The following is a 26,597-nucleotide window of genomic DNA, read 5'->3' on the forward strand; positions in this document are numbered from 1 at the left end:
GGGGGCCTGCCCAGGCAGGGAGAGGAAGGGCAGGAGGCTGGGAGGCAGGAGAGGACGGCCAGCGTAGCTGGGCTGAGAGATCTGGGAAGGTTGGGGGGGGAGTCTGTGGATGAGGGGGTTAGGGAAGAGCCAGTGGGGGCCTGGGACCCCTGAGAAGGAAGGGAGCCCTGGTGGAATGCTGTGCACACAGTAGGTGCCTAAAAGGTGTGAACTGACATTCAAGAGATGAAATTGCTGAGGAAGGAGCGACTGGAGGATCTGAGCAGCGGGAGGCACCGAGGGGGGAGGGGAGGACAAGGGGGATGGCAGGAGGCAGCCCAGTTCTCAGCCCAGCTCCTGGGGGGGGGTCTGCCCCTCTCCCCACTCCCCACTCAGCCCTGCCGGCCTCTCCTCTCCCACCCTGGCCTCCAGCCCCGCCTCACCTTCACGAAACCTGACTTCTCTGCATAGCCTTCAGCACTGCCAGCCCCAGGGGACAGGGAGGGAGCGCCCCCCACGCGCACACACACAGTGGACACAACACAGGGACACAGGGCCACGGCTCCAGGACCTGGGAGCGGGCTATACACTATCGTTGGCATTCAGGGCCCAGCCGGCACCTGAAACTGCCCTGGGGATGGGCCTCTCCTGGCCAGGCCGGGGCCAAACGCCTCGGCCTCCCCTCCCCTGGGCCCACGTCAGGGCTGGGGAGCGGGTGGCCTCTCTCCACTCCAGGCACTGCCTTAAAGAAAACGGGGGACCATGCCCACCTGGCGGGCCTCTGGAGGGATGTGCCCATCTGCCCGTCTGGCTCTCGAGTTCTCCCCCACTTCTTTAGTATCAGCAAGTCAGGAAGGAATGGGGCAAAGCAGGAAAATGGCTCCCAGATCCCCTCCCCCAAGCTGGACTGGTGGGGGGGTGGGGCTGGTACTTCCTAGAAATGGGGCCCAGTGGAGTCCTGGGACCCTTCCCTGGCTGAGCCCTCAGGGTCCTCCCCTCACCCACGGCAGGGGGGCCAGGCCGGGCATTGTGCATAAAGTGGTAAGGGCATGATGGGGACCCGGGCCCTTGGCCCCCTGGGCCTCCCTTGGCCCCAATCAGGCCTTCAGCTGGTGCCACTGGGCTACAGGCTGTCGGGGACGGGCAATCATGTCCTTCCAGTGTTTGACCTCCCCTGGCCCGCTCTTCCAGGACAGGTAGATCTGGGGAGAAAGGGGAGAGGTTGGCGTTAGTGCAGTCTCTGGGGCACTGTCTCATGCCCCCACCAGAGGGTGACACTCCAACACCATGACACCCTAGCGTAGGGACCCCAGGACCTCTGCCTGTAGTGATAACCTATCCTGCAGAGGCTCCCTCCTCCCTTCCCCTGCCAGCCTGACCTCTTTTCCTGGTCCATCCCTGCCACTCCAGCCTGGGCATGCCTGGCCCTTTGGAATTAGACTGCTGACCTATTTTGTAGAGGGGGCTGAAGGTGGGGGTGACGGAGTTCACCCCATGGCCTCCCCACCCTACCTGTCAGGCACTGTCTCGCTCACCTCAGTTGCAATTGTTCCCGCCTCCTGGCACTTCCTACATGTCAGGCATTGAGTCAGGGGCTTCGTACACAGATCTGTGGTCCCCAAACCCCAGGCCATGGACCGGTACCTGTCCGTGGCCTGTGAGGAACTAGGCCGCACAGCAGGAGGTGAGCAGCAGGTGAGAGCAAAGCTGCATCTGGGTTTACAGCTGCTCCCCATCACTGGCGTCACCACGTGGGCTCCGGCTCCTGTCAGACCAGCAGGGGCATCAGATTCTCACGGGAGCGCGAGCCCTGCTGTGCACTGTGCGTGCCAGGGATCTAGTTTGCTCTCTTCATGAGAATCTAATGCCTGGGATCTGCGGTGGAGCTGAGGCGGTGATGCTAGCGCTGGGGAGCGGCTGCAAATCAGATTATCACTAGCAGAGGAGTTTCACTGCGCAATAAATGTAACGCACTTGCATCATCCTGAAACCATCCCCACCCCCAACCCCTGGGTCCACGGAAAAATTGTCTTCCATGAAACTGGTCCCTGGTGCCAAAAAGGTTGGACACCAATGACACAGATCATCAAATCCTACAACTGTGAGGTAGGTTTATTGTGTTATCATCCCCATTCTTCAGATGGGGAAACTAAGACGCAAGGGTTAAGAGACTGACCCATAGTCAGAGAGTCTACAAGTGGTGCAGAGGGATTTAAAGCCAGGTCTTGGGCTCTGCACTACCAGCCCAATCTTGCCTCCCGGTTAGGGGCTTCCTAGCCACTCAGGGGTGCATGTGTGTGTCCCCAGGGTCCCCCAGGGTAGGCCCAGCTGACCTAGCCTTGGGACTGGTGGGTGATTAAGAGCACAGGCATTGGGGAAAAGGAGGAGGTGCATGGATTGGGGGCCTTCTTGAGGGTGCTGGCCAGGGCTCCTTAAGACTGGCAAGGTCATAGAGAATAAGGAGAGACAGAGGCTGTCACAGGCGAGCGGGGACAAGGAACTCAGTGCAGCGTGATACCCTGGATTAGATCCTGGAACTGAGAGAGGACATTAACGGAAAAGCTGGTGTAGTACAACTAACGCCTGGAGTTTACTTCACAGTAATGGCCCCATGTTGGTCCCTTCAGCTGGGGCACACGTGCCACTGTAACGTGAGGCTGACAACTGAGGTACACAGGACTCTCTGCCCTACCTTTGCCACAAATCTAAAATTATTCCAAAATAATAAGAAAATCAAAAAAAGAGAGTGGAGAAAAGCCCAGCTCTGCCGGGTGCAGGTAGAGCGACCCCGCCCAGCCTCGGGCCTCCTCTGCACAACGGGCTGGCGGGGGCACCGCCTCGCAGAAGCCTGGACGGTGCATGTCGTGTGCTCAGTGGGGCATGGCGCGGCCCCCACACGGTGAGCTCTCTCAGTCCGTGGGCTCCATCCCTCTGACGCTGGCTGACTAGTCACCCCCATAGGGTCACGGAGCCTTAGCCACTAGGCGTCTGCCATGTTTGCAGCCTCAGCCCAGCATGCCTGTCACAGCCTGGCACGATGCCTGGTGGACAGCAGGGGCAGACTCCTGGCTTCCAGGGCTGAGCCAGGTCTGGGAGTCAGAAGGATTCAGAGATCCTTGGGCTCCCGAAGCTACCCGGGCCAAAACGAGAATAAACCCACCTTTGCCTTGGTCTGGCCAATGGAAGGTAGGACTGTTTCAAAAGGAGCTGTAATTGGCATCTACGGAACATTCAACTCCCCAGGGCTAATTCAAAAAGAACCTAGATGCAGATATTGTTACCTGGCCCTTGGCCTGAGCTGGTCACGGGGGGCTGGGCAGACCCCAAGCCCTGCGCGGAGCACATGCTCTCTCTGGAGTATGTATGGGTGGCACTGTGCCGGGAGCTGTCCCACCTGTGACCACAGCTTGGCCAGTCACACTCCCTGTGCCGTACCTGGTGGCAGACAGGAGCAGCTCTCCTCTCTGAGGCCAGGCTGTCCCCTGGCCCCAACAGCTGACCTCCTTATTCTCATCTGTCTGAGGGACGCCTCACCTCAGCTGCCTTCCTTGCGGGTGCCCGGGTCCCCCTCTCCCTCTCTCCCCTCCCACGGCAGTTCCCTGGGTGAACTATGCTCTCCCCTCACTCACTCCTGGCAACTGCCCTTGCCCCGCCCGCCTGCTCACTGGTTCCACGCACCGCCCCTGGGCAAACGGCCAGGCCTGAATGAACACACACGCCCTTAGCAGGAACCTGTCAAAAGTAACTCTTAGTATAACACTAGCTAACACATATGTCCCAAGTATTACGCTGAACGTCGCAGCTGCGTTATCTTATTTAACCCTCCCAGCACACGGGGAGGTTAGGCCTGTCCTACTCTCGTTTTGAGAGGAGGAAATGAGGCTCAGAGAGATTACCGCTGTTAAGAGGTGGGGCTGGGACCTGGACCAAGGCAGTGCGACTCCCGGGCCCACACTCTCAACCCTAAACTGCAAATAAACACAGGAAGAGACATTTCAAAGTAGAAAAATAGAAGGGTTTATGTCACAGAATCCCATCCTGGAAAAAGTCAACGTATAAATTTGGTTACCATGTGTTAAGAAGAGGTTACTTTCTACAAGACTGCCCACATATTTCAGGCAATTCTTACACCACCCTGTGAAATTCTGCAGGGTCACTGTCGGTAGCTCCATTTTACAGATGAGAGCACTGAAGCTTGGAGGGGCCGAGCGACTCGCCCAAGGTTGTACCGCTGTTCATTGGCAGATGAGGTGGGAACTGAAGTCAGCAGTCTGACTGCTGCTCTCAGTACCGCCTCACCCCGCCGGCCCTGTGCACGGGGGACCCCGGGCAACACCGTGCGAAGGTCATTACCCTGTCTGAGACTCCTACCCAGAAAACCTTCCTTTGAGATCAGGGCATTTCTCTCTCCCACTTCCTTCTTTCCCTGCTCTTCCAGAAGTCTGTCCTGAGCTGACCAACCCACAGGAGGACAACTTAGGGAGGGTCTCATCCAATCTCCTCATTTTTAGATGAAGAAATGGAGGCCCAAGCAGGGAAGGGACTGGCCCTGCCCTCTTCTGGTGCCCACCCCCTACCCCTGCTGCTTCTTTTAAGGAAGGGACCGTCGCTGGGCACCAGCTGTGTGCGCCACACCGCCTGCCTCGCCCCTACCTTGCCGATGACGTCGTTGCGGCTGAGCCTGTCCTTGTCCATAACGGTGATGATGATGGTCGTCTCCCTCAGCTTCTCCGTGGGGATATCAAAGGCAAAGGACTCGTTGAAGATGGGGTTCAGGTTCCTCTTCATCGTCACCGTCTTCTTTTTCTCCACCCGCTTGTCCTTGTACATCAGCCACACCTTCACGTAGGGGTCTGGGGGCGGTAGCGGAAGGGTTAGAGGGATGGCGGGTGGGGGCCTCCAGGTGGGGAAGCCAAGGCAGGAGGGGCTGTGCGCTTTTCCCAGGGGGCGAGAAAAGGCCCAGCAAGCACACGAGGGATCTGAAGGAGGCAGTGGGTTAACATGCACGAGGAAACCAAGCCCCAGACAGGCCAGGTCTCGCCCGAAGTCACACACGAGTAGCGTCAGAGCTGGGGCTGGAACCCAGGTCTTCCCGACACAGTGTCCCCCGTCTTCCTGATTTGGGAAAGACAGTCCACACGAGGCCAGCCCTGACGGTACCCCAAAGGAGCCACCAAGGTGTCTAGGGTGGAGCTGGGACTGGAGGTGGTGAGGGTTTGACGATTGGGTGAGAGTCACAGCACAGACCCTGCTGTCCACATCCAGCATAACCCTCGTGTCCCCAGGACCTCCCCAGCCCATCTGCCCTCTGCCGTGAGGAGCCCCAGCACCTGATGTGCCCCCGATGTCCATGGCTTTGAGGTTCCGGGCTTTGATGATGTTCACGATGATGGAGTTGGCAGAGGGGTTGTAGCAGAGAGACAAGAGCAGCTCCCCTCGGCTCCCCTGGGGGACAGGAGGGGGGGTGTGGGGAATGGCTGGAGAGCTCTCTGGTTGTCCCAACTGCCACCAGACCCCCTCTGCCCTGACCTGGGAGCTTACCCATCCCCTCTGTCTGTCACCTTTGTCACACTGCCCCCCCCTCGTCTGGCAGGTCTGCACACTGTCCCCCCTCCCAGGGCTCTGGCTCCCGGAACAGACCACCAGGTTCTTTCCCACAGACCAGGTGAGGCCCCAAGCACCAGGTGCCAGCGCTTAGGCTGCTGGTGGGAGCTCTGCTCCCTTGGGGCCCGCCCATCTGCGCCTCCCCACAGCCCGAGCCCCCTCCAGCCAGGGCCCCCCAGTGGGGTCCTTACACTCCCATCGCTGCATGGCTTCAGATCCTTCCAGAAGGTCTGCATCTGGGTCAGGTCCACCTTGTTGAGGGGGATGGACACCTCCCCGATGGGGTCGTTGCGGCTAAAGCGGTCATAGTCCAGGACTTGGAGGTAGAGGACCCTCTGCACCACCTTCTCGTAGGGAAAACCTGGGGGATGGACAAGTGCCAGTGAAGAGGGAACAGGGGACCACGCGGGGCCCGGGAAGAAAAGCAGGCCCGTGAGGAGGCGCAAGCCCTCTGCCCTCCCCCTGCCGCCCCACCTAGGCCAGCAGGCAACACCTGGCTGCGATTAGACCTGACTGGGCAGCTAGCAAGAGCTGTTGTTGTCTCATGGGAATCCCTCAACAATTCTCCAAGGTGGATGGTATCTTGTCCATTTTACAGATGAGGAAACCGAGGCCCAGGTGGCTTGCCCAAAGTCCAATGGCTAACAAAGAGCAGAACTGGCATCACCCACTCACTCATTCACCTGTGTCCTTCTCGGTGGCTGGGTAGTGGCCCCTCGCTCTCCGGGCAGCCACTACCTACTACACTGAGGCAGCCTGGGCAAGTGGCTCCACCTGGGTGGCCGCAGCTGCCAGAACGCAAGCCCCAGGGGCACTCAGGGCACAGGGAAACGGAGGCATCAACGCAGGAGAGGACATGTGTCCTGTGCCCCGCTCCCTCCTCCCCTCCTTGCAGTGCATCAGTCTGTCCTTCCGTTCTTCCTCCCGCCGCTGTCCCCTTCTCACTGCCGCCTCCCTCGTCCAAGCCACTGGCACCTCTTGCCTAGACAGCCGCAAGTGCCTCCGAATGCCCTCCCCGCTTCCACGCTGTCCTGCGGCCCATTCTCAACACAGCAGCCAGAGTGACCTTTTAAAAATAGAAATCACATCATCATACTCTCCTGCTTAAAGCTGCTCAATGGTTCCCAGTGCACTCAGAATAAAAGCCGGGCACCCCTATCTTGGCTTGCAGTCCTCCCACAGTCTGGCCTGGCTGTCCTCTCCCTGCCTGTCTTGTGACCGCTCTTCGCTCAGTGGTTGGCTCTAGCCCCCTCGGCCTCTGCACTGGCCCTGCCACAGCCTCGGGGCCTGGCACACGTTGGCCTCCACCACACCCCTCCCGGCCGTCCTCATCCTTCAGGTCCCGGCTCTCTTTCCTGACGTCCCAGGGGCAGGGTCGGATCCCCTGCTACACGCTCTAGCACTTTCCTTTCGCAATGCGTGTTGAGAGCCGCAACAGCGATTTCTCCGTCTGTTTCCTTGGGTATTGCCTGGCTCTCCCAGTAGGCCAGGAGTTCCAGGAAGGCATCTCTGTTATCAACCTCTGGATCCCAACGTCTAACACCGTTTTTGGCACGTAGTAGGCACTCGATAAACATTTGTTAAGTGAATAAATAATTGAACAGGTGAATACATGCCAGTGAGCTGCCTGGTGGAGCCCAGGAGCATGCTCAGGTGAAGCCAGAGCTAAGTGGGGTAGGAGGAGGCTGGAGGGTGGGGGAGGAGCCAGCGCAGCGTCTGGAGCCGGGAGGTGGGGCTGGCCTGGGAGGAGCAGGGGAGGCCTGAGGCCAGGAGATCCTGACCCCAGGCTGAGCAGGAAGCAGAGGACGCCTAACACCTCTGCTGACCGGTGGCGCAGAAGGAAAGGAAGAGCTCCAGCACATTCTAGCACCTTCACCCAGAGCGGGTGGAAGCACAGAGAACGAGATGGAGGAGGAGATCCTTTGAATTCACTCAGGGTCCCTTTCCTTACATTAAGGGAAGCTGTGTGTTACTCATCTCCGAGTTGCCCGGGGACCTTGCTCGGGTGACCCCTAGCATCTGTTCAGGTGAAATGCATGAGGACAAGCGTTCTGGGAATGTTGGGGGCTCCAAGAGGTCCCAGCACCCGAGCCAGTGCTCTTTAAAACCAGAGGAGGCAGGCTCTAATCTGGCAAACTCCTACTCATCCACCAGAACCCATCTTGAATGGCCCCTCTTCTGGGAAATTTTCTTCAGCACCAAGGTGAGCTCACACTGGGCTCCCACAGCTCCTGTCATGCTGTGCATGGCGTAATTATCTGCACAAGTCCTCCATTGCACCAGGGATGCCTTGAGGGCCGTAACAGCGACTCATTCTTTTCTGCATTCCCACTACCCAGGAGAGTGCCCAGCTCACAGCTGATGCTGGGTACATGACCGTAGAAGGGATCAGTGGGTTGGGGCTCTGCCCATAAACCTCACCCCACCAGCTGGCTACACACACCTCGAGACAGCCGAGCCGCTCGCTGGTTGTGCTGTCTCTGGCTCCCACACTGACCTGGGGGGCCGGAGTCTAGCAACACACGGGCATCCACTGCTCATCCTCAGTGACTTACTCGTGGGTGAGCAGGCTGTCACCTTGCAGAAGGGGTGGGATGCCCAGTGGCTGAGACAGAAGATGGGGAAAGGTCCCTGGGGGCACACACTGAAGGTTCTGGAAAGCAGGGCTCCGGGCAGCTGGAGTAGGGCTTGACTCTCACTGGCTGAACCAGGCTTTCAGGAAAGGCTTATGGCTTCTCTAAGCGGGGTCCTAGCACCCACAGGCCCCGGGATAGAAATTGCTCCCTAATCACACGCCCAGCTTCCTGGTTACCTTGAATCCTCAGAGATAAAAGATAAAGGTGGGGCCTTCGAAGAGGGCTTGCAGGAGAGAAAGGACATTTGTCTCAGCCGCCTGCAACAGGGTTCAGAGCCCTTGTTCCCAATCCGTGCAGGGCAGGGTCAGCAACAGATGGAGTGTGTTTTTTAACAACCCAGTATCAAGCATTTTCTAGGTGTCAAGTACTGCTCTAAGTGCCTTTACAACTTACTAATTTGTTTGATCCTCATTTCATTATTATCTCATTTTATAAATGAGGAAACCAAGGCAGAGAGAGGTTCAGGAACTCACCCAACGTCACACAGCTAGTAAGTGGCAGAGCTGGGATTTGAACCCAGGCAGCCTGGGCCACAACCTGTGCTCATAACACTACACTCTGGGCGCTCCACCTCTGAATCCCATGGGTGCCTCCCTCCCTCCCTGGCCTCCTTAAGAGGAGCTCTGTGTCTGGGCTGAAACGCCAGGCGGGGGCCATGATGCTGGCTCTACTGGGCTCCTGTGACCTGCTCTCAGCTCGACACAAAGTGCATCAGGTTAACCGGCCCAAGATACATGCCTGTGTGGGTGTGTATAGGCGTGCGTGCATGCGTATCTGTACACGTGCACGCATGCAAGTGTGCACACATGCATCCCTGCTTGCATGTGTGCTTGTATGTTTGTGTACCTGCAGGTGTATGTATGCATGTGTCTGTGCATGTGGCCACATGTGTGTGGTTGGGTGGGGGAGGCTGGACGGCAAGAGTGACCATGGGTGGGGAGGGTGGCACCAGCCTCACCTTCAAAGAGGAAGGTCTCGTTCCAGTGGGGGTTCAGGTTCTTCCGCTTCACCTTGGTCTCCAGCTTGTGCTTCTTGTCTGGCAGCAGGTAGATCTTGACAAAGGGGTCGCTGGTGCCGCTAAAGTCCTTGGCCGGCAGCTCCTGGGCCTTCATGATCTTCACGGTGAGCGTGGACTCCTGGAAATTGTAGCCGACGCTGAACTGGATCCGGCCCAGGTTCTCTCGGCTGCAGCCCTCGTGGGCCTCGTCTTCCTCAGAGCCTGGGGAGAGCTGGGGGCAGGGGAGAGGCCATCAGGGTTGGGGGGCACCCTGCTGCCCCCAGGCCCCCACTGCAGCCCAGCACAGTTGAGAGGCCTCCCTGTGCCGAGGCAAGTCCAGCTGCTTAGAGCTTCCCTCTCCTAGTCACAGTGTGGGGTTTCGCAGGCTAGTGGGGGTGGCCCGTCTCACATGCACCTCCAGCAGGGGATGCTCAGGCCAAGGGCAAGTGCCTTGACCAAGGTCTCCCAGGGAGGGAGGCAAGGAGGGGGCAGAGCAGGACACCCTGTGTCGTGAACCCCAGAGCAGTGCATGGCACCCCACTTCCCAGCCTCTCCTTGCCACCCTGGGTCTGCCCCGGTCCCAAGCGCCAGCACGGGCTGCCTCGGCCTCCAGGGCCCCAGCTGCCCGGTGGGTGCTGGGATCCTGAGCACCCCTCCGCCACTGTCCCCTCCTGCTGCAGGGCCCACTGTGGGACACACCTACACAATCCTGGGCTACACAACAGATTCGGGAGGTCGCTCACATCTCAAAAGAATTTACTGCAATATTTCTTTGGAAAGTGACTCTCTGGGGTGCTGAGAATGATGTGATTTATAAAATGAGAGAGGCAAGTTTTCAGGAGCAACGTCTATTTGTGCAAGGCAGAGTCACCAGGGACGAGAAAAATACAGATTCCCCAGGCTGCGTCCCCAGGCAGTCTGACCGCATGGGGCTGGTGGGGTGTGGGCATCAGCGTCGTTTAAAAGGCGCTTCAGGTGACCGTGTTGCCCACGGGGGCTGAGGACTGCTGGAAAGGAGGGCACGTGGGCTGGCCCAGCAATGGACGGTCACACAGAGGGTGGGGGGCGCGTCACATTCCCATCCTGACATTGAAAAACAGGAAGCAGTTGGGACGAGGGACTCCCAGCCAAACGTCTGAGACTGTGGCTACTCATTGGGAGTACCTGGAGATTTCAGGACCCTGCCCACCCTCCGGCTGCCTGGGCCAGCCCCAGATGACCCCCAACAACAGACCCCGTCAGGGGGGTCCACGTGGCCCAGGCATCTCTGTCTGATGATTGGATGAGGGCCCAGAGTGGGGCCCAGGGTACCATGGTTAAGACGAAACTTCAGGCACCTGTTTTCTCTCCCCTCCATCCCCTGCAGAAACCTCCGTGCCCCCTCCTGCATCCTGGAGAGGTAGCCCCGGCTCTGAAATACTAACTACCACAGATAATAGCAATGCATATGGTGTGCGCCTGCCATGGCATTACATTGTCTTCTTACTGAACCCTGACACCAAGGCAGGGCAGCTGTCACCACCCTCCAGCTGAGGAGAATGGCTCAGAGAAGTTAAGTCACATGCCCAAGATTGCACAGCGGTATGGACACTCTCTGCCTCAAAAGCCTGCGCCTTCCGCCCGAGCAGGCCCACCCCCCAGGGCAAGGGTGAGATTTCCCCACCAGCTGGCAAGGACTCAGCCACGCCAGGTGAAAAGCATCCAAGTCACACTCACAATAAATAGTAACTACAGGCCTGGCAGGCCGCCTTCGGCACCAGGCCCTGCCCCGTGCCACATGCTGTGCCCTCATTTACTCCTTACGACCCCCCAGTGAGGCAGACACTCCCGTGTTCCAGTTGTGGTTGGGAGCACCGACAGGTTAGGTGACTGGCCTCAAGTCACCTGTGACTGAACGGCCAGTCGGAACTGAACCCCGGCTGGTGCCCGGCAATCCTGAGTGCCCTTCCGCCTGCCCCTGGCTCTCACCCTCAGATCGGGGGCTGGGGCTTCGCCCTGGTCCTGCCTGGTGTCTGTGAGCTGCCTCACAGTGGAAGAGGGTCCCTCCATGGATTGGCTGGGCGGCCAATCCATGCCACCCAGCAAGCCCCCCAGGCCCACTGAGAACGTGGCTTCCCTGCCCAGAGCCTGCTCCGCCAACTCCTGCCCTCTGCTCACAGCAGCCCGCTCCCTCTGGACCTGCTTCTGCATCTGCAGCAAGGCGACCGTGGGGCCTACCGCACAGGGTCCTGGGAGGGTTAAGTAGGCCCCTGTCCCTTCCATGTCCTGCTCTGCGTGGCACAGAGAGCCTGGGGCGCGGCAGAGTAGGCAGTGTCAGCAAAGACCACCTGCCCCTCTGCCTTCATTCTGAAGTTGAGGTGGAGTCGCTGGTGACTGGAGCCCAGGTGGCCCCAGTCCCACCTGAGGTCCCTCTGGTCACTTGGTGCTTGGCTCCCAAACATGGTGGCCTGGGGGAGGCCTGGGCTGGCCAGGTGGGCTTCACCTGGGAAAGAGGCAGCGGCTCTCCCAGCCTTCCTGAGCCACAGCCCCAAGCCCTAATTATCCAGCCGGGGCAGTGGGCAGAGCCACCTCCAAGGCAACCAGGCCGTCCACCCCTGCCACAGCCCGGGGAGGGCTGCCTGGCCCCAGCCCCAGGGGAAGTCAGCCTCAACAGGCAGCGAGCGGCCCCTGTGCCTCAGATGGGTGTGGCCCAGCCTCTTGTCGGACACCCCTGCCTCTCAGTCCCTTCTCTGGCCACCTCTGGGTTTCCTGACTCCCAGCTTCTATAGACCGGGGCTTGGAGATCAGGACAGGCTGAGGTCACATCGGGCTTATTCTGCCCTGCTTATCTTATCATCGCCATAAATGTCAATGACCCAGCTTTGGCACAGGGCTGGGCAATTAGACTCTGCTTTTCCACCTCTGAGCATCCGCCGAGCACATGAGAGGGACGTGGGGCTGGCATTTCCTTCCGCCCCTCCCTGGGGGCAGCCAGGGCAAGGCCAGCTGGCGAAAGGGCCGTCTGGGAACCTGTAACGATTTTGGGCTGTGACAGAGGCAGGGTGGGCTGTGGCCATGGCCCATCCAGAGCGCAGCATGGCTAGGGCCACCCTACCTGGGCGGGGAGATGGAAGGAGGGCAGGGGAGGGCCAGGCATGCAGGCGTCTCAGGGTGGCAAGGAGGGGAGAGGCACGGAGGCCCAGGCAGCCAGCTCTGGGATGGGGAAAATCTGATGCTCTAATCTAGATCCAAGGGAAATGCAGACCCTCGGGCCCCGCCTAAAGCCCGTTGAATGGGAACCTGCACTTTAACAAGGCTCCCCAGCAACTCACGTGCACACAACAAGCTGAGAACCCCCAGGCTAGAAGCAGCAGATGGGCGGCTGGGGCTGGCTGGAACCCTGCATGGCAGCGAGTGGGGAAGGGCGGCCACAGGGGCCTCAGGGAGAGTGTGGGCTGTGGTGCCAGGGCAGTGGGTGAGGGTCCGAGAAGCCCCAGGCCCTCTTCCCTTTCTCTACAGGAGGGAAGGGGACCACGATGCCTTGTCCGAGGTCATGTCCAGTAAGAACAACGCAGGTGTTGGGTTCCTGGCCTCACGCCCGGCCTCTTTCAGCCTTCCTGGGACTTCTAAGCTGCCAGACCCTTAACTGATTCCTGCCTGCAAATCGCCAGTGTTTCCTTCCCCTGCGCTGTGGCCCCTCCAGCGGCTCTTTGGAAGGTACAGGTGGGGCCCTCACTGCTGCCCCCGGGCGCCATGGGAACCATGACCTCTGCCTGGGTGAAACAGCCTGGGACGAGGGTCCCCCAGGTGGGGCGTGGGTGTGGACGGGAACGCCCCGGCACAGCTGTCCCCTCACAGGAGTCAGGGCCCGTGGGCTCCTGCCTGCCTGTTCTCTTGGGGCCTCCGAGCAACGGGGAGCGGGGCAGGTTGCTGGCATGCGGACGTGAGGCTCTGCCCCAGACCTCCACTCAAGAAAATGCTGCTCTGGGGGAGGGGATGCCTTCTGCCCTCAGTCTTCTGCCCACCGGCCTCTCCGTCTAGGATCGTAAGAGTGTCTTGCATGAGGAGGTTTCCTTAGGCCCTTTCTCACTACGGCAAGAGATCAAAGGAGGACGGGCATTCCTGTTCTCACTCGACAAATGAGGAAACTGAGGCACAGAGACAATGTTCTGGAGAAAGCTGGGAAAAGAACCCAGGCCTTGCACACTCAATCACCAAGTGCTGAGTGTCACCACACTGGGCCTGGCTCTCCAGGCCACATTTGACCCTCCTGGGCACACACGCTCCTCCCGCTGCCGCAGCCTCCCAGCCCAGCCCCTCCAGGGTGGGGCTGTCTGCTTCTCACCATGAGCATCTCGCTGGTGAGGGAGTTGACGAGGTCCGAGACGGAGGAGTGGGGCTCGGTCCGGCGGTCAGACTCATCGTGGGGCGTCTGGCCTGGCACTGGGGCTGTGCTCACCGCCTTCCCTCCTGCAGGCAACCTGGGGGGTGGGGAGTCTGAATGAGCCCAGGCCGGAGGTGGGCTGGGCTGGGCACCCCAGCCTGGGGAGTGGCAGGACCTTCTCTGAGGACCCCAGCGGCTGCCACCCCCTGGGGCCGGCAGGAGTGGCACTCTTGTCCACGGGAGGCCTGGTTTTCCCTGGAGACCAGCGCTCGGCCCATCCTCCTTGCAGCCGCCGCCCCCAGGGACTCTGGCTTAACTACCCCTGTGGGGGCTGTTTTGGGGGTGCTCTCACGCTTCCTGTTCCCCAGAAGCTCCATCCCCCAGTTGCTGGCTTGCCCCTCCCCAGAGGCCTGCTTCATCCTGGCTGCCCTGGCCTGGGAGGAGGCCCATTGCCGAGGCCCTGCGTGGCGTAGTGTGCCCAGGTGCCTCTCCGTGCCACTGCCCTTTGCAAACAGCCCAGAGCGTCTGTCCCCCAGGCCCCGCCTATGTTTGCTCTTCCCACCCTCCAGACTCAAGACTGACCAGGTGGGGTCAGGCCCACTGTCCACACAGGTCTGTCCAGCACGACTGTCTACGATGGCAGGAGTGTTCTGTATCTGTGCTGTTCAATGCAGTAGCCACGAGTTGCATGTGGCTACTGAGCATTTGCAATGTGGCCAGTGCAACGGAGAGCTAACTTTTCATTGTATTTAATGCAAACTCATTTAGGTTTACCGCCCCATATGGGACAGGGCAAGCCTACACCCTCACTCCCCTGTCCTCACCCTTCCCCACTCTGAGGACCGCACATCTGAGAAGGCTCTCACCCAGGGTCAGAGAAAGACAGGCGCCACGGAGAAGCCCTGTCTGCACACGACTCCACGCCGTTCCCAAGATGCTGGGCTCTCTGGCCCAGGGCTGGGTGGTGAGCCCAGGCTCCATCCACCTGGGGCTCAGGAAGGGGGCACTAAATGCCTGCCCAGGGACCAGGCTGGAATGTCCCATGAGGAGGAGGAGGTGGGGGTAGGCAGCAAGGAGGACACGGGGGACTGCAGCATGAGGCTCGGGACAGGCTAAAACAGAACAGCTTTGAGAGCACAGAGCCACAGACTCGGAGCCACATAGGCTGGACACAAGCCACGGCCCTCTGGTACGGACCCTCCGCCAGCACACAGGCAGCCACCACAGGCACAGGCATGCATGGAATATGCCAGGCCCTGGAGAGGGGACTCCCGGAGCCCACAGCGGGGCGTGCACACACGGACACAAAGAGGCATGCACACACACACACGTACAAATGCACACGAGCCCCACAGACACCCCGAGGAGCGGGGAGGGATGGCACGGGCAACGGGCAGGTTGACCAGGGCAGCGCGATGACACACATACGGCACGGGCACACTCAGATCCCGAGAGGAAACACATTCGGGGAGACCCAGGCATGCCACGCGTGTGCGCAAATGGGGACAGACTGGAACGGAAAAAGCAGGGAGCGGTTTCAGGGACAGACACCCTGATGATCTGATAAACAATACACCTGCTGTGAAAACCTGGCCCTGCCTCAACAACACGGAAACGCCCACCCCGCCCCGCAGCACACACACCCCTTCCCAGAGGTGCGGACCTGGCAGCACACGCACCGGAGCACACGCGCAGCCACGCACCCGGACACACACACGCACACACAGACACACACACACACACACACACACACACGCACGCACGTGTGGACATGTGTTCACGTAGACAGGCACGGGGAGGGAGAGGAGCCGAAACAGCTGGAGAGGTAAAGTCAGGTTAGAGAGAGGGCGGGTTGGAGGGGAGCGCGAGGTTGACTGCTGGAGGTATGAGAAAGTCGCAGTTATTTTGGCCACGCCGCAGCGTCGGCACGGCTGCCAAGCAGCCTGGGAAAGACGGTCAGCGCCACTGAAGCTGTCGGAGGTCACGGGACAGAGAGACAGAGGCGAAAGGCACAGAGAGAGGCAGAGGCCGAGGCCGAGGGGCCGTCAGCGGCCGGGGCAGCCTGTGAGGAGCAGATGGGAGGAGGAGACAGACGGAGAGAGGGGCTGAGAAAGGTTAGTCGGAGACGTGAGAGGCTGCCGGGTGGACGAGGGGACAGGAGGAGCGAGCGGCCAGAGAGGCGGGGACATACACCGTGACAGAGGAACATGGTGGCTTCAGGGCAAGGAGAGCAATGGGGGTGGCCTGGTCCCCGCCCTGCCCCGCCCCCCACTCGGGGTGGGGGTGGGTCACGGTGGAAACCATTTGGATCCCAAGGAGCAATGGAGGGGGGATGGCAGACAGCACGGGTGGGCTGGGTGCGGGCGGGATGGCTGAGGGTGGAATGGCACGGGAGCGCATGGGAGCCAGGGCCACCTGGGCCGCCCTCCCCCCAGGGCCCACAGGCACTCTGCAGGACGGGGGCTTCAGGGCCACCAAGAATGATGGAGGCTGAGACAGTGACCCACCCGCCTGCTTCCTGTTGCTTGCTGGACTCACTCCCGCCTCGCTCAGGAGCTGGAGTGGCCACTCCTCTGCACAGGTCCCTATCTCCCACGCGCCTGCCGCTAACAGACCAAGGGGACGGAACTTCCTCCCCAGTGACAGCCAAGGGCTCAGCTGGAGTGTAGGGTGGGGCTGCGGGCAGCAGGGCAGGCCCTGGGTTTAGAGGGAAAAGCTGACAGGGAGGGGACAGCTGGCCCAAGGCCACTACTCCAAGGTCTAAGGGTCCAGGCACCCAGAGTGGCGGAGCCCTAAGGTGCCTGGTGCCTGGTGGGTGGTCCTGACACTAACTGAGCTTCACCATGGGGAGAGCCTGCTGGGAAGGGGACGCTCGATTGCGGACACCCCGAGAGAAATGAGTTTCCAGCATGGGTGGCATGAGCAGGTGGGAATGGCATGTGTCCACTCGGAAAGTGAGGCGTGGGGTCGGGGGTCGAGGGCCCGTGGCCTCCACCTCCACACCCACCTTTCCTGGGAAAGCAGGGGACAAGCTGATGTAATGATCAGATGGGGGTGTTAAAATATGGAGGGAGAGCCAAGTGACTAGAAGGTAAAAATAGGCTGTGGTGACAATGGAGCCATTAATTAACACATGGGTGATGTGAAATCTCGTTTCCAGCCTGCATCTGCTCCCTCACACTTCACACCTTTCAGGACTGGGGCCTCAGGTTCTTACCCCACCCGCTACATCTCTTGCCTGCAGCCCCCCACCTCCCCCCAGCCTGTGGCACCCGCCCAGAACCTCCCAGAACCTCGTTGCAGCTCCTGCAGGGCCCAGGTGGGTTGGGGGGTGCAGACTCTGCTCCTCCTGTACCCCCAGACATGGACTCAGGGCCTGACGTCATCTGTGCCACTGAGTGAAGGAATTGGTGCCACTCTCCGGGGACTTCCAGCTTTGCCCACCATAGACATGCAGCGGTGGACTCGGGACAGGAGTAAAGTGAGAGGGCTGGTCTCCAGAAGCCACCAGAGGGACAGGCCTGTCAGCTTTCTAACCCTTCCCCCACCCACAGCCCTTGGCAGCAGCCTGGGACAGTCCCTTCCTGCCCCTGAGGGCCAATTCATGAGCCTCAGGATCACTTGTCCAAGCAGTCCCTGCCCAGCTTATAGGATCTGACAAGTGCCCCAGCCCCAGGGCCCGCTGTCCTCATTAGAGGCTTAGTATGTCTGAGCTGGAATGGCCATTCCTTAGAAGTCACCCTGTCCAATCCTTCCTTGGACAGACGAGGAAGCAGAGGCCCAGAGAGGGCTGCGACCTGCCCAAGATTGCAGAGCGAGGCTCTGGCAGAACCAGAGCTAGAAGGCAGGCATCGTGGCCGCCGGGCTGCACGATCTCCTGCAGGCCTTAGGTCTGATGGGAAGCAGACCCCAGCGAGGTGACGAGCCCCCTCCCATCCTGGGGGCTACAGGAGTGTGGCCTAAGGCCAGGTGGGGTGAGGTGGCCGCACCAGGCGCCCGATGTCTTCACCCTTGTGATGACCTCCGACCCTTCCCCTTCCCCATGAGCAGTGCCCCACCTCCTTCCTGAGACAGGGGACAGGAGGACACACTTCCCTCCCTGAATTCCTGCTGCCCAGCCCTCTGCTCCGCCCCTGCTGTGGCCACACAGGCCACTCCCGGTTTCCAGGGCCCTGAGGGCCAGCAGTGCTGCCTCGGAGGCTCTTGGCCCCTACCCTGGTACCCCAGGCTCAGGGGCTGCCCTTCTGGTTCCTTCTGGTCACCAGGCCTCTCCCATGTCGCAGACCCTCCCCCCAGGGGCGCCTCTTCCATCAGCCGAGCAGCCCAAGGGACCTCCAGGCAAGAGGGAGGTTGAGGGGGCGGGGATGAGGGAGGCCAGGCTGGCGCCCCTTCCCTGACATCCCCCCCGCCCACCAACCGCCAGAGAAACAGGGATTTCTGGGGCGGTGGGGACAGACATGAGAGATGGAGAGGGCGGCGAGGGAGCCAAGCGGGAAGATGGGGCAGAGAAGGCTGGCTTGCTCCGGGCCAGGGCAAGCATGCCAGGGAGCAGGCTTGATCCAGAATGGTCCCAGGATGGCCACAAGTGGCCTCAGACCCAAGGGACATCCCCGAGGTGGCCTTGTGTGAGGGCACCAGCTGGGGAGGAGGCTCGCTGTCCCGCTCCAGCACCCGCTGAAGGCACCACCGCCTCGTCCAGCAGCCGGGCCGGTCAAGGCAGGCGGCCTCTCTGTGCCTCCTTCTCTGCTGCTGCTGTCGCCGCCGCCGCAGGCCCTCTCGCCTGTGCTCGTACCTCTTGTCCCCCTGAGCGCTCTGGTTCTGCTGGGTTCCTGGGTTTTGCAGGTCAGGGATATTGGCAAAGTCATCCTGTTCCGAAAGCCCTAAGACCAAGGATAGCACCACCATCCGGCCTTCCCTGCCCGGGGTGGGCAGCCCACCAGCCGGGGTGAAATGAGGAGGCCCCGCAGGCAGGGGCAGGGGGTGGGGAAGGAGAGAGAAAGAGAAAGAGACAGAGACAGAGACAAAGAGAGAAAAGAAAAAAGCGTAAGAAACTGGCCCTGCAGGAAAGAAACCAAACATCAGCACTGTCAACAGTGGCAGAGCAGAGTGGGTGGAGGCAGGAGGGAGGGGGTGGCGGGAGGTGTCTAAGGCCTGAGACCCGGCTGTCTCCACCAAGAGCAAGATTCTCTGGAGCAAACCAGGAAGGGGCTGGGCAGAGGCCTGGGGGGTCAGCCTGTGACTGGGACAGTCCCAAGGAACACGCGTGGGGAAGGCTGGGGGAGTGAGGCACAGGCTCTGGAACACGGCAGATTTCCAAAGGCTAATTCGTCCCCTGCTGAACTTGCTCTGACCAGCTGGGCCACGGGGAGAAGAGGGAGGGGCTCTGTAGCCCTCTCGCACGGGCACCGAGCAGGCAGGTTTGGGCTCCCAGCTGGGAGGGTCTGATAAAGTTTTGAAATCCAATGGGCACTGCACCCTGTGCTTATGGAAGACCTTCATAGACAACTCTGGGTCGTGGTCAACCAGATGTCCTTGAAGCCCGGACAGGGAGGGTCTAGGAGCTCCCTCTGCCAGGCTCCCACATATATAAGCCCATCAGAGGAGAATGAAAGTCCCTTCTGTATATGGTGTCCCGGCCATCATGGGCCATCTCCTGTGTCCTCCTTCCTGGATATCCAGAGAATGACCACCAAGGCCCCTGGGTCCAGTTCAAGGGCTTCTCACTGGAGCAGGAGTGCAGAAGGCACCAAGACACAAACGCGGAAAGTGCAGGCACTTGCAGGGTCTGGAGAAGTCCTGGCAGGGCTGCAGGGCGCTGTGCCTGCAGTGGGAGGTGGTGCCTGGAGGGAGGACGGTCAAGGCAGACGAGGACAAGGCAAATCTCCTACACTGGACGTGTGGACAGCAGCGTGGGCCCCGAGGTCAAGATGCCACACCTTTAGCATGGGGCATTCTCAGAGGACCACTGGGCAACTGCCCAGGGGCTTTGTGGGGTCGCTTGCATTTCCCAGGGAGGAAAAGGAAGCGTCGGTGGCCTGCTGCCCCTCAAAACCATCGGAGTCCATGAGTGTTTTCTGGGGGCTTTGTGCAGCTCATACAGAGCTGGGTCTTTCATGAGAACAAAAGGCGAGGGATTCTCAGACCAAGCAGGCACAAAAGCACGTCTCAAGATGGGTGAAGGGACAGATGGTGGGGCTGACAGAATGTTCCGGAAGGGAGAGGATCCTGGGACAGGAAGTCTACCACTCCAACCATCATGAAGGCAGGCAAAGGCAAGGTTTAGAGAGGAAGAACTAGTTGTGGTTATTTCTCTAAGAGGCTGTCAAAAGGGAACTCACACAGGAGGATGGTGTCTGAGCTGCCGGATGGGGGCACAGGGTCCGGGAGAATCGGGCACACCACTGGGGTCTGAGCGGGGAGCTCAGAGGCTGCAGCGCTGTTCCGTGTCTTTGCACCTCTGTCCTGGGCACAGTTACTCCAGGCCCACACTTGCGCTGGCATCTAACTTTTGGGAAGCAACTCCCCCCTTCCGTCAGGACAAATCCTGGTTTCCCTGTTCTCTGCCCATCGGTACTGTTTCAGAGTTGGTAAAATTCCATTTGGCTGCCTGGGAGTTAGTTGTGCTGAGGGAAGGCGAACCCAATGAAAACAACATGTTTTTCCCTGGTTAATGCAGTTTTCAGATACTCCTTTTGCTCTTCTTAAAAACAGAATGGCTCCTCTGCAAAATACCCACGTTGTCACTCTCTCCAGCTTTGCAGACCGCAAGGGCGAGAGTCAGGGGAGAAGCTGGTGGGGTGAGGGTCTCACCTACCGGGCAGGAGGGATGTGCTTTTTCTACAAAGGGAGGGTAGGGCCGTGGGGGGCCTAGAGGGCCCTCTCAATGCGGCTCTCCAGTGTGGCCACCAGCACGTGGGGCAAGGGAAGAGACTCACAAGTGTGGCGGCTAAATTGTAAAGCAGGTGTCAGCAAAGGATGGCCCACACGCTAAGAATGGTTGTTACATTTTTAAAGGGTTGTTTAAAAATGGAGATCACATGGAAATCACATGTGTCCCACAAAGCTGAAGCTACTTATTATCTGGCCCTTTCCAGGAAAAGTCTGCCGACCCCTGCTGCCAGGGACTTTGGTGGAGATGGTGGGGGTTGGGGTGAGCTCTGGAGGGGGCTGGCAGCTGCGGGGCACGAGAGCTGCCGTGGGGAGCAGAAGCGTGGGCCAGAGGATGCTGGTGCATGAGGGGCAGTCGTCAAATCCTGGTTGACTAGGAAGGCGGTGGGCAAGCAAGAGTTGGTACCCAGGCTCCGCCTGCAGCTGGGGAGGGCCGGGGGATCCCCTGGCCCAGTCTGAGGGCTGCTGGGATGGGAAGCAGGGCGGAGACTGTGCCAAGAGCAGCCTGAGGTCAGGAGAAGCAGAGGGGTACAGGGGCCCCTGGCTCTCAGTTCTGTTCACGCCACGGCAGAACCAATTCTCTAGCTTCTTCTGGATCCACAGCAGGGCCACAGCCTCTGTCCCAAAACAAACTGCCACCTGGAGGACAGGAGGCTGTGCTGGGCATCGTGGCCGGCTAGATTCCTGAGGGTCCTTGGTGGGGCAGAGCCCCAGGGGGTACGCTGCTCCGATCTGCCAAGGAGAGTCACAGGCCGTGTGTCCCGCTGGGCCGGGGCCCTTGCACAGGTGTGGGAAGCTGGTGTGGGAGGTCCCCTTCTGGTGGGGCGCTCTCCCGGGGCAGTGCTCTGTCCGCCCTGGAGGCTCTGCTGAGGTCTCAGCTGTAGAGGCAGGGTGCACCTTCAGAGCCCCTACGTCTTGCCAACGAGCCGGACCTCGGCCTTCCCCTTCCCCTTCCCCTTCCCTTTCTCCGCTCCCAGGTTTGGAGCGCTGGTCTCCTGCTCCGTGCGAATTGCCCTGTTAAACCTGGGCGATGGGAATAACCCCCAGAGCCTGGAAGCAAGTTCATATTAGGCTGAGGGTGGGTGACACCAGAGACTTCAGCCCAGACCTGTCTTGGGCTCTGAGTGAGAACAGATGCCCAGAGGGATGCAGGGGAGGAGGCGCCTGGGTAGGGCTCCTCCAGGTGAGGGCAGGGGCAGGGGGGTGAGTGGCCAGGGGGATTGGTTAAGGTCAGACACTGACGGTGCGTTGTCACTTCTCAGACCTGCACACTTGAAAGAAAACTCTGATTTAGAAATAACATTTTCTAAGGGTTTAGGGGACATCTCAGGTTTGTCCTCAGGATGGGTCATTACGGGCAGGAGCTGGAGGACAGGTGGCTACAGAAGGTCAGAGAGACAGGGGGCAGGGCTGATGGCAGGGACAGGGGAAGTGAGAGGGTAGGAGGAGCAGAGTCGGGTTTCAGGGAAGAAGTAAATGGAGAGGAAGAGGTGCCCTGGAGACGGAGTGAAAGGGATGGGTTTGGGGGAGGGGAAGGAGAGAGGTGGCAGGAGCACCGGGCAAGGCTGGCAGGGACGCCAAGAGCAGCCTGGGCCTGGCCGGGGAGAGGAGAGGTTGCAGGGATTTCAACAGTGTGGTCTATTCTCCACTTAACTCTGGGCGGTGGGTGTGGGGTGGGTGGGAAAGGGGGCTGACTTTCTCAGAGCCCTGGAGGCACTGAAGGGGACGGGGGTCCTCCGAGGGGAGTGGCTCAGAATCCTTCCATGGGGGGGCTTCAGGCACAAGCCACGAGAGGCTGATGAGGGGGCAGCCAGAGTCTGCTTGGCCCCCTGCCAAGGAGACGGAGAGCCAGGAGGCTGGCACGGCCAGCTGCTCCCAAGGAGCTCTGGGGGGAGAAGGCTGGGTCGGGGAGGTGGGGGCCGGCCGCTCAAGGGGAGGACTTACAGGAAGGATTTCATGTCCAAGCCTCGGTTTCGAATCTGCCCCACCACGTGGTCCCAGCTGCCCGGGTTGGAGCGGCTGCGGCCCCCGGCCGCCCGGTACTTGGAGCCGGCAGAGGTGCCCTGCCGAGCCTGGCCCCGGCCGTGGGCCCGGGGGTTGGGGCCCGGCGCCGAGCCCGTGTGGGCCTGCAGCTGGCCCAGGCTCTGGCTGGTGGTGGGCTGGCTGGGCTGCCGGCCCCGCTGGTGCTGGCTCAGCGGCTGCTGCAGGCTCTGCTGCCGCATCAGGGTGCGGGGTCGCTGGCATTTCGGCTCTCCCGTGGAGCTGGGGATAGACTCAAGGGTAGTGGTCGTGGACAGGGTGGAGTCCTCGAAACTTGGGGCAGGTGAAGGAGAGGAGAGAAAGGAGAAGCAGGTGAAGGGATCACAGTGGAGGAGAAAGAAGCCGAGCGCCAGGACGAGGAGGCCCCAGTGCAGGTTGCGCTCTGCCGGACCTCGCCAGGCCTCCATCGGAGTTGTCGCTGCTGCCGTCGCTGCCACTGCCTCTTTCAGGAGGCCACAAAGCCCACCCTGAGGCCCCCGGGCTGGCCCTGCCCACCCTGCCCCCTGGCCCTGGCTCAGCTAGTGCCCAATACCTCCTGTCTGGGCCGACCTCTCTGCAGGTCTGAGTGGGCCGCGAGCGCCGGCGGCTGCGTGGTGAAGGCGGGTCCCCCGGGCCCTGCAGCTGCCTGTAAGGCTGGAACGGGAGGTGTGGGGGAGCTGCTGCCACCCCTCCCGCTGTCTCGCTGGGGGCTCCAGCAAAGTCTGCCTCTGTGTTCTAAGGACTCCTGTCCTTTGGAGACAGGAGGAATCCAGGCCAGTGCCGGGCTGGCCTAGTAATCTCGGCAAGGCTGGGGAAGCCAGCAATTCTCACACGCTGTCCTCAGGGCCGAGGAAGTGGCCTCGGGCTCACAGACCTGCCTTGTGGCCAGGGTGGCCTCAGGACTCAGGCTGGGCAGCAGACATGTGCCCCCATCTGGGGTTCTTTGTTGTTTCTGAGGTGCCACATCCTCTCCTGGGACCTTGGGAATGTCCCCCAGTCAGAGGAGGGGACCAAGGACAGAACGCAGATGAGGCGGGAGGCAGGTACCTGCTCATCTGGCCACTTTGATGCATTTACAAGGGGGTGCCCGGCCCACAGGCCTCGCGTGTCTCTGAAGGAAGCTGGGAAGTGGGGAAGGGCAGGCAGGAACCGGGACGTGGCCGGTCAGATGCAGCGCAGGCTCAGAGGGGCCTGGATGCTAACCCCATCTCTGCCACTTACTAACTGCGGGACTTTGGAAAAGTTACTCCACCACTCTGAGCCTCAGTTTCTTCATCAGTAAAATGGGGGTATAAAACGAGCCCTGAGCTGCCTCTGTCACAGGGCTGCCGTGGGGACCTAATGAGGTTGGGCCCAGGGAAAGGCTACATTGGTAGACACTCCCTACGCCAGCGGTGGGAGTCAGAAGTTCCTGGTCTCCCCCTGGGAGCCCTGCCTGCTTCATGCGCTGGCCAGAGATTCCACCACGTCCCACAGGCAGGGCCAGGGCCGGGCTCCACCGGAGTAACCCAGAGCCGAGCGGAGACCAGGCCGAACAGCTCTGGACGAGTCACTTCCCCTCTCTGGGCCCCACCCTCCTCCTCCTCCTCCACTGTCCTTCCCTCCACCTCCCGGTCCAGTGGTCTAGGGCAGAGGTTGGCAAACTATGGCCTGTGGCCCCATCTAACCTGCCACTTGTTTTTGTAAATAAAGTTTTACTGGACCCCAGGCACTGGCATTAGTTTCCATACTGTCTGTGGCTGCTTTCATGCTACAACGGCAGGGTGGGGTAGCTGTGTGAGAGGCCATACGGCTTGCAAAGCCTAAGCGGTTCCCATCTGGCCCTTTACTGAGAAAGTTTGCCGACCTCTGTTCTAGGGCCACGGGGCAGCCAAGTGGCCTGAGGCTGCCCACGGGAGGAGGCCCCAGGGCCCTTGGGAGCCACTTTCACCACTGCAACCAGAGCTCAGCTTTGCTCACCCCCTGAGCCTACCTGGGAACCAAAAGACAACAGTTAGGCTACCCCTGTGGGCTGAGAGAGAGAAAGGGAGAAGAGAGAGAGCGAAAGAGGGAGAGAGAGTCAGAGCATAGTAAGGAGAGAACGAGAGAAAGAAAGAGAAGGCAAAACATGGCTGTAGCTGGGGTCTTGCAGGGGGTGGCAGCCTTGCCCAGCCCAGGTCTGGAATCAGGGGCTCCCGCCAAGGGCAAGCCCAGGCCTGGCCGGCCAGGTGTGCCCACAGCTCCCCGGGGCGGGCTGAGGCGGGGGAGGATGGCACGCTGGCGGCCACCTCCTCCTCCTTGCTGACCTCATTTTGGTTTCCTATCACATCCAAAATTAGTCCAATTTACAACCTCTCAGTCACAGGAAACTAAAATTGGTTCCTCCAGGCCCAGAGCCAGCGAGGCACGGAAGCCTGGCGAGCCTGGAGACCGGCAGGAGCAGTCCGGGAGGGCGGGGCCGGGCCTGGCTCTCTGAAGGGGTGTGGGGCTTCCCTCTGGGCCCCTCCTGAAGCCAGATGTTGGGAGCACTCGGCTTGTGTGCACTCGAGGCAACAAGCGAGTGAGGTCTCAGCGTGGTGGCCCTCAGTGGTCCCAATGGTGGCAACCACAGGTCTTCTGAAGAGAACCAGGAAGGCCTTAAGCGGAGGTGACAGGATGGCCTGACAGCTAAGAAGGGGTCAGGGCTGTTGGCCTTTTAAGTGGGAGGCTGCTCCATCAGCTGGGAATGAGGCAATTCCAACACCTGCAGATGGAACTTACATCCCAATGGGTGAGGATGGTCATAGCTCAAAGGACTCAGGGCCTAGAAAGGCTCCGCTGTGGGGAATTGGAGTTTCTAACAGTCAAGATGAGAATAAGGCTTTCCCATGGGGAGGGACATCTGCAGGGAATAAGGGTCAACCCTATGCCCATCACCCAAGAGTGGGTGTGTTTGCCAAGGTCAGACAGCTGTGAAAGAAGGAACAGTTCTGCCTCACGTCCAGACCACCCTCTGACACCTGAACAGAGAAGCCAGCTGGGGCTCAGCCACCCAACCTCCAGGAACACACAATCCCAACAGCGGATGGTGGGGCAGCTTGCTGACCAAGATGGGGACAGCCAGTGGGGATGGCTGAGATGCGGATGAGCCGATGAGGCTGCCCGTGGCTGTGCACGGGTGGCCTACACGACAGATGGTGTCATGGTTCAAGCAAGACTGGGACAAGCCAATGGAAGTCGTCTGATGGTCAAAAATGGAATGGCTCAACCGCTAGGTCTAGAGCCATCTGCTGGCAGTAAGAGGGAAGGCCCGGTGGCTGATGAGAGGGCCGGCTCCCCAAGGATGGGATGGTCCAATGGCTGAACAACCACAGGCCTGCTGCCCACGGAGGGACGACCCGATGGCTGAGATGGGGCGGCCAGTCAAAGAAGATGGGATGACCCAAGGACTGAAATGAAGCTGCCCTGGGGGCAGAAAATGGAATGACCTGGTCACTGGTAAAGGAAGAGGCTGATGGGGCAGCAGCCAGAGGCTGAAATGTGACACTGCATGGCTGAGTTGGTTGTGCCCGATGGCAAGGACGATGGGAGAGTCTGGTGAAGGGATGGAATGAGCCAGGGGCCGAGGACGGCACCTCGGAGGGCAGCAGCGGGCATGCCAGGGGGCCCGCTGGCCACCCTGGCGGGCAGGCCTGAGCTCGAGGCTCCGGCGGCCATGGGGCGCCATCACTCACTTGGACAAGTTGAGCTTCCCTGCGGCCAGGTGGCTCTGCACCGTCCGCCAGCGGCCTCTCCCCGCCTTGCCACCGCTGCCCGGCTCGCTGGGGGCAGCCCCGCCGCTTCTCAAGGCGTCCTCTCCGGGTGGCAGCACCGGCGCCGGCTTCTCCCCCAGCCGGCCTTCCCGCTCCACCGCCAGCCCCGCCGCCGCGGCCACTCTGGCGCCCGACAGGAGGGTGCCGCTGGAGGCGCGCACAGGGCAGCCAGGCCAGCGGGCACCGGGGGTGGCGGTGGGGGAGAGAGGGCAGGCCACACGTGGGGGGGGTGGGAGAGGAGAAAGAACAACGACAGATAAAAGGAAGAAAGAGACAGTGAGAGAGGAGGAGGAGAGAGACAGACGGACAAGAGACAGACAGAGAGAGAGAGAGAGACATCA

At 60.6% G+C, this 26,597-nt stretch overlaps 1 protein-coding gene across 1 annotated transcript; it reads right to left on the reverse strand.

Annotated features, from left to right (window-relative positions):
• Positions 1–527: 527 nt before the first annotated feature.
• Positions 528–24,053, reverse strand: SYT7 (synaptotagmin 7). The gene is made up of 8 exons (XM_045555831.1): positions 22,412–24,053; positions 18,372–18,494; positions 13,541–13,676; positions 9,178–9,448; positions 5,775–5,944; positions 5,310–5,424; positions 4,633–4,832; positions 528–1,181 (listed from the first exon to the last, which is right to left on the reverse strand). Exons 1-8 carry the CDS (start codon positions 22,912–22,914, stop codon positions 1,077–1,079), a joined length of 1,623 nt encoding a protein of 540 aa, XP_045411787.1. The 5' UTR covers positions 22,915–24,053; the 3' UTR covers positions 528–1,076.
• Positions 24,054–26,597: the final 2,544 nt, after the last annotated feature.

The sequence above is a fragment of the Lemur catta genome, chromosome 7, assembly GCF_020740605.2.
Source record: "Lemur catta isolate mLemCat1 chromosome 7, mLemCat1.pri, whole genome shotgun sequence".
In the NCBI taxonomy this organism is placed as follows: domain Eukaryota; kingdom Metazoa; phylum Chordata; class Mammalia; order Primates; family Lemuridae; genus Lemur; species Lemur catta.